At 43.8% G+C, this 13,560-nt stretch overlaps 1 protein-coding gene across 1 annotated transcript; it reads left to right on the top strand.

Annotated features, from left to right (window-relative positions):
- The first annotated feature begins 336 nt into the window (after positions 1-336).
- On the top strand, positions 337-10,552 carry SLC30A1 (solute carrier family 30 member 1). The gene is made up of 2 exons (XM_058833870.1): positions 337-1,118; positions 4,546-10,552. The coding sequence occupies exons 1-2, from the start codon at positions 485-487 to the stop codon at positions 5,454-5,456; spliced, it is 1,545 nt and encodes a 514-aa protein (XP_058689853.1). The 5' UTR covers positions 337-484; the 3' UTR covers positions 5,457-10,552.
- The last annotated feature ends 3,008 nt before the right edge of the window (positions 10,553-13,560 follow it).

The following is a 13,560-nucleotide window of genomic DNA, read 5'->3' as shown; positions in this document are numbered from 1 at the left end:
CACGAGTCCCGCTCGCCGCGGGCGGGGCCTGCGGAGGCGGGGCGGGAGGAGAAAGCCGGCGGGATGAGCCAATGGGAGTCCGTCGTTCCCCGGCGCGTCACGCGTGGCTCCGCCCACCTCCCGTTTCAGACGCGGGCGGGCGGAACGGGGCGGCCGCGGCTCGCTGGGCGTTACCGGGCGGGGGCGGGGCCCCGCTGTCGCGAGGGCGCGCGGGCCAATGGCGACCGGGGCCGGGCGCGGGGGCGGGAGGGCACGGCCGGGCGGGCAGGGCGCGCCGGCCAATGGGGCGCGGGTGGGGGCGTGGCCGAGGCGGCGCTCGGGTTCCGTGTGAAAAGAGTGAGGGGGCTCGGGTGCAAAGTTTGCTCGCCCGGCGCCTGCGGAAGGAGCGGCGGCGGCGCGGGGGGAGCGGAGCGGAGCGGCCGCCCGAGAGCTCGGGGCTCCGACCGCCCGCCGCGCTCCTCGCGCCCCCGCCGGGGCAGCCGCGATGTGCGGGGGGATGGCGGCGCAGGGTCCGGGCGGGCCGCGGTGCTGGCAGAACCGGCGGGCGCGGCTGCTGTGCATGCTGGCGCTCACCTTCCTTTTCTTCGTGGTGGAGGTGGCGGTGAGCCGCGTCACGTCGTCGCTGGCCATGCTCTCCGACTCCTTCCACATGCTCTCCGACGTGATGGCCCTGGTCGTGGCGCTGGTGGCCGTGCGCTTCGCCCAGCGCACCCGCGCCACCAAGAAGAACACGTTCGGGTGGGTGCGGGCCGAGGTGATGGGCGCCCTCGTCAACGCCGTGTTCCTCACCGCCCTCTGCTTCACCATCCTGCTGGAGGCCATCGAGCGCTTCACGGAGCCCCACGAGATCCAGCAGCCGCTGGTGGTCATCGCCGTGGGGGTGGCGGGGCTCATCATCAACCTGCTGGGGCTCTGCCTCTTCAATCACCACGGCGTCGGGGGCCACGGGCACGCCCACGGCCACGGGCACTCGCACGGCGGCCGGCAGCAGCAACCCCGCGGCGGCCCCAAGCCCGAGCAGCCGCCCGGGGACGGGGAGGCTGCGCTGCACCGCGAGGAGACCAGCACCTTGGTGGAGAACTGCAGCAGCTCCAACGGAGTCAACCAGGAGAAGCTGGGTAAGCCCCGCGGGGAAGCGCCGCTGCCCCATCCACACGTAGAAAAGCGGGAGGGATCCTTTTCCCGAGTAGGACGGTGGTCGTCCCACCTGGTGCGGGCTCTGTAAGGGTTCTGTGGGGACCATCTGTCCCCACTCCTAGGAAAGAGGAGAGAAACTTTCTTAGCAGCTCTTGGGGCACATGGCTGTCGCACCTCTTCCTCACGCCTTTCCTTCGGATGCTCTAAGCTGCATGTTTGTTTTGCAGACAGGTCAGAGTGTAAAAGAGTCTTAGAATAAAGCAGTTTGCCCTGGGAAAAAAGTTGGTTCTGCAAGGGAAGGCACATGACAAGCGTTTCTTGCCTAGCGACACGAGCTGTCACAAGACGCTCTTCTAGTGCCATCCGACCTGGCTGCACATCAAATGGAGTGCGGCTCGGTCCCGGCAGCTGGATTGCTCCATTGGGTCAGTTACCAACTACCTGGGAAGCTACTCTCCATCTAAACCACACGTACTGAAGTCTGTTCCACTGCCGTAACGTTGTGCTTCTTCATGGCATCGGTATTAAATAGGAGGAAGTCTTGGAAATTGCCAGTCAGAACTGTGGAAGCCGGAATGTGGAGCATGCTGGTGTCAGGGTGCACGTGTGGTGTCTTGGAATAATTTTTCTTTAGCTTTCTAAAGCATGTGCCTTCCCACTCACCTGCACACAGACATGTGTTTAAAATCTTCCCTTCCCGATTGTGGTTAAACGGTTTCATGGATAGGAGTTTTTGGGTTAGTTGAAAATGAATCCAGAAGCCTGGATAGTTCATTCTGAAGCCGCTTGGTCGAAGCCTAGTATTGCGTGCTAGTGGAGTGAAAGGTGTGCGTGATTGCCACTTCTCTGTTCCTAGGGAATCCTTGTCGCCAGAAGGAATGGACTTCAGGCTTTGGAACCAATTGCTCTCCTTCAGTTTCAGGGCGACTTCAGCAGACCATTGTTGTAGCTTAAAGGGAGCTTTAATTGATCGGTGTGAACTTTGCTACAGTTTCAGGTTTTCTGTGGTCAGAGGTTCCAATACACATTTGAGAAACTTAGTTTCTGCTTCTGGTACTGCATGCTGGCTTTGGAAAGACAAGTTTTTCAAGAGAATTGGAAAGTTCCTCTGAATATACTACACCATTTTCTTGACCACATAATAAGCTCTTAATGTTGGTTTAATTCCAACAAAGGTATCCTAATAATTAGTTTCAAACAGTATAAAATTCTCTTAATTCTTGGTGTCATACATACCTTGGCTTGGGAGTTATTATTTAATGGTGAAAAGTTGTGCTTTTAGCTAAGTTTTGGACTAGTTAGACCCAAAGGTTATAGCATAGATTAAAATGCATATTGTTGTGAGCTAACTTGTCTGGAATGTCTCATGGATGTGCTTCTAGCAACAACAAATAATTTGTTGTGGGTATTTAGATGGTAATAGGGCATAATTTTGGTCACAGTGAAACTTTAAAATAAGTTTGTATTTCCTTCTGTGCCCTGTCATGATTATGTAATGGATGGAGCTATTCATAGTTTGCCTATGGAAAAGTTACAGGTAAAGGTGATTTGAGGCTTGGGAGAAAATGTAAGATGTAGAGATGGAGACAAGGGTGGTCCTGTGCCTTCGTTAGAAATCGCAGAGTGGGGTAGTCCTGATTTCCTAAGGTGGAAGTGAAAAGTAGGCATAGCCTTAGGGGCTAGTCCTGCACAGGCATTTCTGTGCATGCACTTTATGTAAAATAATCAGTTTATTGGTACATTTCAATGAGCATGTTTCAAATGGACATGTTTTAACCATTTGTCATTAAGAAAACATTCAAGAGCTTTCTGGAACTATGTTTCCTGTTACCCACTCTTACAGATATCTATACTGACTTTTCAGATCTCCATTATTCCAAATATTTGGTACAAAGTAGAGCGTTCCTCTTTCCTTGTTCTCATCATGGACCTTGAGGTCTGAACTCTGTAACCTGACATATTTCCCTCTAATGTATTTAATTCTCTGGAAAGTTACAGGTCCCATGCTCCATAACTCTTAGAGGTAGTGTGGAAAATGTAGCTGGAGCTTCAGGGCAGAAGCGTACTGGATGAGGTAATGAGCTGGGGCTTGGAACTCAGCCTTGGTAGGAGCCCACTCCTTCTTCAGAGAGGAGAGGACTTGTGCCACTCTGCAATTGCAGAATCGCAGCCATGAGGGCAGAACAGCAGAAGCTGCACGTCTTATTAATGTGTTAATGTTTACAAAGCTCTGAACTCAATAACCTCAGAAGCAGTAAGAGCTCCTTGTTTCAGTTTGTCAGGCCAGGGGCCAGTGCCTGTTACTTGCTTTAGCACTGGAAGTATCCAAAGAAGAACTTCTGAAGATAAACAGGAAGTTAATCATGTACAGTTCTCTTCAATTTGAACATTGGAAGATGATTTTCTTTCAGAAAGGATTCTTCTTTGTAATGATGTGTGTCTTTATTCCCATGCAGCTGGTTAGCTATGTTGGAATGGTAAATATTGCAGACAGTTGTGACAAAGGAGGGCACTAAAATGTTAATTTATGCACAGTCCATGACATATGACTGTGGACATCAGAATCTGGGTGTCACTCAACAGCTCATGTCACAACTCAACAGCTGTATGTCACTTGCATTAAAATTATAATTTTACTATTTATTTATTTATTTATTTTTAAATATAAATAACAGTAGTTCATATCCTCAGAGAATTTCAATGATAACTTACGCTGCCCCATAGTCAATTCTGCTGGTAAACTGCGTTTCAGATCCGAAATTTCAGTTGATTGTATCTCATGGTCATGCTATCTCCATGCACCATCTTGGAACAACTACCTTTTCCTTGAATTCACAAGCCTCTTGAAAAGGCTTTGGTAAACCTGAAAAGAAGCTACTACACAGCTGTATTCATACAGCTTTTGAACTTCTAGCTTCAAATTTTAATATGAAATAGCAATGCAGTCCTATGGTTAAAGAGAGATTTTAGCAATCAGTCGGTCTATCAGTGTTTCAAAAGAAGGAGCAAATGTAACTAACTGAGCTACTTAAACCAGCTTTTTACATATCCTCTGCAATTCTGCATTTAGTTTTAAGAAACAAGCAGTGAATAGGCAAATGGTTAAACAGCTGGAAAAGGTGAAAGGAGTTTTTCAGTAGAGTAAGTTAGAATGTAGTCATCTTCATTCTTTGCCACTGCACATCTTTAATCTCCATGTAGAAACAGTTGCCTTCTAGATTATTTAGATCACTTATTGGGAAAACTGAATTTTCCTCAGCCAGAGAAGATGTTGCTAAGCGTGTGGGTTGAGTTGCTTTTCATTTTCATACTCAGCGTGCCATGATTACTGTTGGATATGATTTTATAAGGAATTACAGTAACATGTATTATAGCTCATGCCTAATTGTTTTGTTGTTTTCTTGTCAGGTGATATGAAAGATGACATGAGTGACGTACAAGTAAATGGGAATGCTGGCCATTATCCTCTGGATGAAGAGGAAGTTGAAGAAGACTCTAGTGCACAGCTTAACATGCGTGGAGTTTTTCTGCATGTTTTTGGAGATGCCTTAGGTTCAGTCATTGTGGTAGTAAATGCCTTACTCTTTTATGGCTTGTGGAATCCATGCCCTGAAGATGGGCCTTGCTTTAATCCATGTGTCAATAATCATTGCATGGAAAATGCTACTTTATCCCAAGCACTTGGCAGAGCTAACAAATCTGAGCAAGAGAGTATTACGGTGGCTGGTCCTTGCTGGTTGTTATATTTAGATCCTGTCCTCTGTTTGATTATGGTCTGTATACTCCTTTACACAACTTATCCGTTACTTAGGGAGTCAGCCCTCATCCTTCTACAGACTGTTCCCAAACAAATCGATGTCCATTCTTTGAACTCAAAGTTACGTACCCTCGAAGGAGTCGAAGCAATCCACGAGTTACACATTTGGCAGCTAGCAGGCAGTAGGATCATTGGCACTGCTCACATCAAGTGTCCTGACCCTTCCACATACATGATGGTGGCCAAGCGCATCAAAGAGATCTTTCATGACGAAGGGATTCATGCAACTACCATTCAGCCTGAGTTTGCCAGCGTTGGCTCTGAGTCAGGGAGAGGGAAATGTGAGTTGCCTTGCAGGACTCAATGTGCTTTGAAGCAGTGTTGCGGAACAGGAGAAGATAGTACTGCAAAGAAGACAGAAAAATCCTCGTCACTTAGTATTTCTTGTTCAGAAGTTGTCATTGAATTTCCGAAAACAAGGAGGACTAAGTCGGAGAGCATCCCTTCAGTGAAGCTAGAGGCGAACACCGATCAAAATGAGCAGTTTGAGTCATCTTTGTAACTCCCTGAAGGGTGCTACCTGAGTTGTGGAGACTTTGTCAACAGCTGTGTTGCAAGAGGAAGAGACAGACGTTTGAGATGCAATTTTGCCAAACAGTGTAATTGCTGAAGTCCTTGTTCTTGTCATATTGCTAAATATAGAATGCTTGTTTTAAAGAATATAATGTCACTGTCATGATAAAATGTGTTTGTGTTGACTTTGTTTGACTGAGACAGACAGAAAGTGCACCCATGCTGTAACACTTCAGAAAACCAGTTTCAGCATGTCAGCAGAGACACTTTTTGCTGTGCTTCAGATTAAGATACTTTTTTCCAGTGAAAAGGTATTTGAGGGATAAGCAAGTAGGAATTCAATTTGTGTTACAGATTTCTTGGACCTACTTTTTCCTTTAATATTTGATTTGTAGATACCTTAATATATTGTTTATTTAGAAGCCCTAAGAAAACCAAAGTTCATAGAACATTTTTAAAAATATAACTACTAAAAACTGGAAACCACTTTGCAGTTTCACATATTTTTCTTAAAGCTATGTAATAATAATAAAAAATGTGAAGGCTTTTCTAGTGAATTTATTGCACAGCATATTTTAAAGACAACATCATGTGATTGCCAGAAATTGTCCCCTCTTCTTCTGGTAAGGTAGCGAGGTAAGTAAGGTAGCAAGGTAGTTGAAAACAATAGATGTGAAAGGGCTTCTTTTCTGTCAGAATGGCAGTTCAGGCTACTCTGTACTGCTCTGTGATCAAGACATGAGACTGGTCGATAAGGTAACACAGACTTTTACATTTTATGGATTTTCTGCTGTTTTCCCTTACTTCCAAGTTCTGTCTGGTGATGAAAGTCTTTGAGGTTTAAAGAACCCTTGACTCAACAGTGCTATGAACAAATACTTAGCTGATGCTGAGTTTACTAAGATAAAATAGTTTGTTCTGTCAGTAAGTGCTCTGTTGGGGAAGGTCTGCCAAGCACTGACAATGTAACTCCTGCTATCAAGCACAGACAGCAGCTCCCCAACAGGTAATGTAAAGGTGCATTTTGCTTCTAGCTGAGTGTGTCTGTAAACACTTGCAGTGATTTCAGTCCTGGTCCCCCACTGTGTCCTCAGGAGCCCTCCACTGACTTTTGAGGAAGTGGTGCAGGGAGTAAGATTTCATTCACTGTATTTCACTCTTTGAGATGTTTATGTATCACATAATTTCACTTACTCAGTATCTGAATCGATGGTTTAAAATCTTGACTCAGTTAATTCACAACTGGCTCTAAAGAAGCTGTTACAGTGTGCTGCCAATTTACACTTTAGGAAAGGAGAAACTGCTCTGTGGACTCTGAATCTGGCAGAGATGAGATGAGAGTTGAAAGATAAAACACCAGAAATCTAATCTAAAACCCTGGCCCTTTTGATCCACTCTCATGTTATGTACGGGAACTAATGTCTTGTGATTAACGGATTGCTCTAGTGTGCAAAACTGGAAAACAACTCAGATCTTCCATTCTTTGCTCTATGACTCTGGACATGATAAACACTTTGCCTCAGTTTCCCTGTCTTCAAATGGGGATAATACCTACCTCACAGGGGTGTTGTGAGGCTTAAGTATTGTGTGAAGAGCTCTGAGATCTGTTACTGGAAGGCACTGGAAAGAGGATGAGCTACTAGATTACCTGGCATTTACTACTACAAATGTATTGCAATACCTAGGCACAACCAGAGGGAACTGAGGATAGTTTTGGCCTTATGAAATTCTTTGATGCTGTGGTTTTCAGGTTTTTAACAGTATTTAAATATAGATTTTTTTAAAAAGAATGTTTTGTTAGTGAAGGGAATGCAGCTTTGCCTCCAGATACAGAACACTTCCCTAGTTTGCATTTCTAATTTGTGTCTTGCATCATAATTACTCCTAAATAGTACAAAAAATAGTCCTGCTGCTCATCAGACTCAGATTGGCCCAAGTCATGTCAGTGGTCTTACCCAAGCTCTCAGCAAAGCATTGCAGTCAACTCTCGATTATCCATGGGTGGATTACCAGTGTTGTGCATTAACTGTGCAGTCTGTGGAGCCAAGACCAGCCCTCCATCTCATGCCATGCTCTGGCCAAGTGCTGTGTGCCAAAGCATGGGCAAGATGGAGGGGCCGGCTCCGCTTCCAGGGAGTCCCATCACAGGCTGCATAGTCGGGGTGCGGCACAGCACTGCCCAGGGGTTTTGCCCCTTGGCTGCTCAGACGTGTTCGCGGGAAGCTGTGGGCTGTGGATGGGTGGGATCGGCTTTGTGCTGGCTTGGGATGTTGGTGTTTTGCAGCAACCAGCATTACTCACCTTTTCCTGTGTATATGCTTGTTGTATAGTCTCATAAACTAACTTAAATGTGTTAATATAGTATTTATATATGCTTTTGTTTTTCTGAATTATCTTAACTCTTTTTTCTGTTACCTGTATATGATCTAGAGTTGACTGTTAAATGAGATTTTGTATGAGACTGCGTTTGCCGAGTATGCTACCACAGCTACTATACTACAGAGTATTAACCAAGTAAATTTTGAAATGAACGAAGTACTATTTTTTTTTTTTAAATGTATATCCTTGCTTCTATGGTAAACTTTCACGAATTATTTTCATCACTAGTTTAAAATTCATCTCAATTGTTAGTATGAATTGTTGAGGTTCTGCCATATATCACTAATGTACCATAGAACTACTGTTCTTTAGTTTACTTTAAAAAATACCAACAAATCAAACCATGGTAGCACTGAGAGGTCTCATTGACTTCTCTCCTGTTGCTCTTACAAAAAGAGAGCAACTAATAAGTCATAACACTTACCATCATTTGTTAATAGTCTCAGTAAATGCACCTGAGTAGAGGGAGTTGTAGTCACTAGTTCCATTTTAAACTATTTAATTTTTTTTTGTTGGTTGTTTTTTTTTTTTTTTTTTTTTTTTTTTTTTGTGCCAGAAGTCATATTTTTCTATTTCTGTGTCCATTGCAGGCAATGGCTAGCTAAAAAGACAAAAAGCTCTCCCCCTCATTATTTTAAGTATCAGGACAGGATACAGAGGTGACAGTGATGATGGTGATGATGATGGGGGCAGAAGGGGGAGTTGCATGGCCTCTCTGTCATGTGCCCTGTTGCACGTGCAGCACCAGCTGGTGTTACCAGGGCCCTTTAGTCTCCTTAGCTCTTGATGGTAAACTCCCTGAAAGCATAGAGTGAGGTCAAGGGGGTGGCTGTGCAGCAGCAGGAACACAGTTTCTCCATTCTGGCTGTAGGAGACCCGACTGTAGTCTGCTAGCTTGTGAAATAGCTCAATTTTTTTTTTAAGTTGACCTGTCTGGAGTTACACAGACTTGATTTGTTCTGAAGATCACAGTTTAAGAATACTGAGAGCATTCAAAAGCACTGCACAGTCTCTATTTATTTTATTTTATTTTTTTTCCACAAAGCATGAAACTAGTGAATCTCATGTAAGTGAACACTGCAGTGGTAGGGAGCTAATTGCGTTGTGTATCACATTCCTGAATTTTGAAAATAAAAACAATTATGGAACACTGATTTTAAGGAAAAACAAGTTTGTACTTCAGCATATAGATTGTTTAGGCTTCTGATTAAATGTGTCAGAGATGTAGTAAACATCACTGGCTGAAATATTTTACCCTTACTATGTCTCATCCAGGAACATGCTATTTTAGAATCACTTTCTAGATTATATCTGCACCTAAGGTGCAGTGCAGGACTAATTCAGACACTCAGTGGGCTAGCCACAGTACCATTAGTCTTCCTTTTTAGCAGAGTAAATTGTTTTTGTGGAACCCCAAATAATTGTAGTTCAATTGCTTTCAACACTCAGTGTGGGCTTTGGTAATATCTGTAGTTGCCACATCGCAGTGTGTGGTATGGACATACACAGAGTTATGTAAAAGAACCAGCCCCAACTTGTGACTCCCCAAAAGTCATGGCAAGGGCTCACTCCTGAAAATTTCTGTATTCTTAAATAGTTTCATTGGGCTGACGAGTACTTACTTGCATGCCAGGAATTACTTGTGGGAGTGAGTCCAAAGCTTCTGCCAGTGTGGCCTGGCTTTTAAAGAAAAAAGTACCTAGATTTTATGGATGTATTAAAATCAGGACTGCTATAGTGTCTCTAAATTTGCTGCAGAAATACTGTCAGTTTGGTATAATTCCAGGATTTATTCCCTTTCCCCATTCTCTAAAAAGAAAGGGAGAAAAGCCCACTGAGTGTCCTAAGACTTGTTAACAAGTTTAGCTAAACTGACATTGCTGTTAGCTTCTGAAATCAGGCCATTTGAATTTATTAAAAACTGCCTGTTGGAGTTTGGGGAGAAGGGATAAAGATTCTTGCCATTTTCCTTCCCCTGCCCCCTGCTTTGACTGCACTTTCTAATCTCTTCAGCTATGGAGAGACCAGGGGAGATGGAGGGGGTGAATTTTGTAACTAGATGTTCTGAGTTCCATGTGGAGGGAATGGGAAATACTGCTAACTATATTTAAAAGCATATAAATATGCTCTGACTATTTTAGTTCCATAGCATAGCATCAGTTACACCCTTTTTAGGTATGCATTTAAGTGGTTCAGGTCCACAGTATCTTTGGCTTTTCCTTTCTCTGCTAGACAGAAAAAGGTGGATGCTCCATTTGCCTGAGCTAAAGCCAGAGTTGACAATTTTCCAAATCAAACGTAGCTTTGCTGATAACAGAAGGTCTGATTATTCCTTGTGACCTTTGCTTTGTGTGGTTAGCTGCCTGTGAGGTACAGCACCATGTTTTAGCAGGCTCACATTTATATTTTTTGCACTCACCGTGTTGTCTAACAAGTTGAAAAGCAAAACCACAAAGCTGAAAAATATCTTTCATCTGTATGTCTCCAAAAAGCACATGGGATTAATTTGGCTTCTTTTTTTTTCATGTCCTGGATCCTGTTTCTGAACAATGTTAAAATATAATTGGCATAGCTTGTTCATTGATGATATTTCTTTTTGCCTTCTTTTAAAATAAAGAATAATGTTCTTTTTTGTTCTTTTTGTTTGTTTGTTTTTAAGTATTAAAATGCTGAGAAAATAAATGGAGCTCTTGACTATCAAATACATTTAGTTGGGATTTCTTTCTCAGATCAGCTCCCAGAAAGGAATCTAACTAGTAGAAATGCATATTCACCATCTCCCAGAACATCTAAAAGATAAAAAGAGCACAAATAGAGGAGGTGGAGATTATTAAGTGGGTTTTAAAGTCCTGGCCTCCAGCTGTCTGGGTTCCAGGTCCAATTAAAAGAACAGTTGCTCAGTTCTAGTATCATGAAGAGTTAATTATACAAAAGGTATTTTTTTTTATCTCAAAGGAAAACAGCTTTTGAAAAGAATAAAATCTTCTTGACCTATTAATTTGCCGTGGTTAAATATCTGACATAAGGGTCAATAAGGTAGGCTTCCTAAGAGGACTCTGTACTGTTCTTTCAATGTCTTTGGAAGAAAGCTGCTTTAGAGCAGAAGATGCTTTGGTGCTTTTCAGCTTCATTTGTTTCAGTTCAGAAACACTGCAGTTTGCCCAGGTTTTTTTGGGAGGAAAGGACTGACTGCAGCTGCCAGCACTAGTACTGAGAAGGGCAGGATGGTGAGCAGTACCTGTCTTGAGCTGTTAATAAGCTTTCAGTGCTGAGTCCATTTTGGAGCCCTTCAGCAGCTTCTTTTTCTGCTTCAAGAGGGAAAAATTATTCCACATTATTAGTTATAAGTGCAGAAGGGTATGTCTGGTTGTGCTGTAAGCACTGCATGTGAGCTTGAATTTTGCCATTTTCCAAAGCTGCTTCTACCTCTTCATGAAAAGATGAGATTTGAACTTACTATGAACATCCTTTATGAGGCATGATGGTGTGGGAATTTTAAATTAGCAGGAAGGGAAGCTTCAGGTCTATAGCTTACTTTTGCTAAATGTACCTTCCCCCAAGTCATTCCTAGACCCACCGCAGATAGCTGCCTGACCACAAGGACCAGAGCCAGCTCCCAGAACAACTCCCTGCTGCTTTTCCATTGGAGGAGCTGATGCCACAGGAGAAGGGTAGGATGGGAGTGTCTGACTCCAGGAAGAGAAGCACTTTCAGCAGGCACCTTCTCAGGCTGATCTGTGCTAGCATCCCAAGCCTGGCATGAATGCCTTGCCACTGAAACTTTGGCTAGCATTTATATATATTTGTGGTTTGGTTTATCCGTTTAGGTTTTTGTTTTTTGGTTTTTTTTTTCAATTTGTTGTTGTTGTTGTTGTTGTTGTTTTTTCTTCTGACAATCAACACAAACCTTAAGGTATTGCTGAGACCAAATGGCAATCCCCACCCCCCATCACCCAAGCTCTGTTTCTAGTACAGCATTGGTCGGCTTCCCAGCATTTCCCTCCTGCACCAGCTCCTGCAGCTAAGAATAGCCCTGGTGATGCTGCGGAACAGGATGTGCAACCTGCTGGGCTTCCTGCATTTGTGCTCGTGTTGCTGGCCTGGGCTGAAGCCTGTCCTTACCTTTGCCTGGACTCACTGGGTGAATTTGTTAGATTTAATTACTTGGATAAGGTTTGCCCACACTCGTTCCAGTTGCATTCTGTGCTATAGGCATTTTGCAGTATAGGTAAGACCTCAGCCGAGGGAAATATTTACTTGCTGCCAGTCTTCTGTGCTTCAGAGTGTGTCTGCTGAGTGTAAGTGGATGCTGCTGGCCTGCTGCAGACCTGAATTCAAGCTTCGCTGCTTGGTTTGATATTACCATGTGATCCCTGTAGCTGAGGATGCAGCGAGTACAGCACAGGGAGTCTGCAGGTAACTGGGTCACTGTTGCTTACCTGAGCTAGGTGCTCATACCCTAGTTCAGGAGTGAGCAACGCTCCCACAGGTAAATGCTGTACATGTTGCTATACCCTCAAGATTTTTTCATTAGGCAGCACAGACTGGAGACTCAGTCCATTGTTTTATCCTGTGCTGCCTTGGGCTCTTCCCCAGTCAGTTTCAGACGAGCATATTTTTCCTTGAGAAAGGGATTATGTGAATTAGCAAAATTTGGGTGATGATTTTCACTTGTATTTTTGTGGGCATGTGGGAAGGTTCTGACCCAAATGCATGGGGTTGATTCTGCATGCTTCCAGCTGAGTGCTAGGAGGGGTTGAACTTAAGTACTCGGTAAAATCTAGGCTCAAGTAGTTCATCCTAAATATCCATACTGGCACAGGTCTTAGACTTGTGTGTTATGCTAGTTTGAAGTGATTTTCTCTTCACATTGCTGTTCAAAAAGAAAAAAGTAAAGAACTTTGTTTAATTATCACAAGAATTATTACCCAGCCTTAGTAGGTGCGTTTCCAGTTCATTGAAAACCTCCCTGCATGCAGCAGCATCTCAGTTGAGACACTGACGAGTTAGTCGGCAAGTTATTGCTAAAAAGGAGGTGTTTGGTACATATGCTTGAGCTTGGAAGTGGAATGACACTTGGCACCATAATGTCCCAGTTATCTTTTTCTGAAGGAGTAGGAAAACTGCAGAACTAAATATTGAGTCAAGCTGCGTGGGCAGAGCTCCTGTGTCAGAGCTGCGCTGATGTCACAGCCGCAACGTGATACCACGGGCCGTATGTGAAAAGCCCAGAGCATCACCCAAGCTCTTATGTGTTATTGAAAACCTCAGTAACTTTTATTGAAAACTTGCATGGGTTTTTTTTTCCCCTTTTTCCAATCCCTTAATGCTGAGAAGTTTAGCCACACAGCTAAGGTGAGTGTGTAGCTCAACTGCCTTGCAACACTGTGTGCTGCTCTGAAAAAAAAGGTGCCATTGAACCCAGAGTATGAAGGGCACTGCACTTGATGTGCCCTTTCTAAAAGTATCTACAAAAACAAGGTAATGTCAAAACAATGTTTCTCTGCTGAAAGCTGGTGAGAAACTCAAGTCTAAAGCTTCTGCAGAAGCTTTTTTTCTGTGCTGCTCTTATTTGCTGTCCTCTTCCCAGAGAGTTATCTGAGTTACTATTACTGCATGTGCATCCAATAATTCATGTGTCATAGAAGAACAGTGGGGCAGACTGGAGTTCTTTAGATTCTTTAAGAATAGAAAATCTGATTGACAAGATTTTT

The sequence above is a fragment of the Poecile atricapillus genome, chromosome 3, assembly GCF_030490865.1.
Source record: "Poecile atricapillus isolate bPoeAtr1 chromosome 3, bPoeAtr1.hap1, whole genome shotgun sequence".
In the NCBI taxonomy this organism is placed as follows: domain Eukaryota; kingdom Metazoa; phylum Chordata; class Aves; order Passeriformes; family Paridae; genus Poecile; species Poecile atricapillus.
This window is presented reverse-complemented; position numbering and strand designations above follow the sequence as displayed.

What these genes read in the sequence shown, in the direction of transcription:
- SLC30A1 (XM_058833870.1), top strand. Translation starts at nt 485, where the DNA reads ATGTGCGGGGGGATGGCGGCGCAGGGTCCGGGCGGGCCGCGGTGCTGG. An exon ending in AGTCAACCAGGAGAAGCTGG is followed by an intron (nt 1,119 to 4,545) that starts GTAAGCCCCGCG and finishes TTTTCTTGTCAG; the next exon opens with GTGATATGAAAGATGACATG.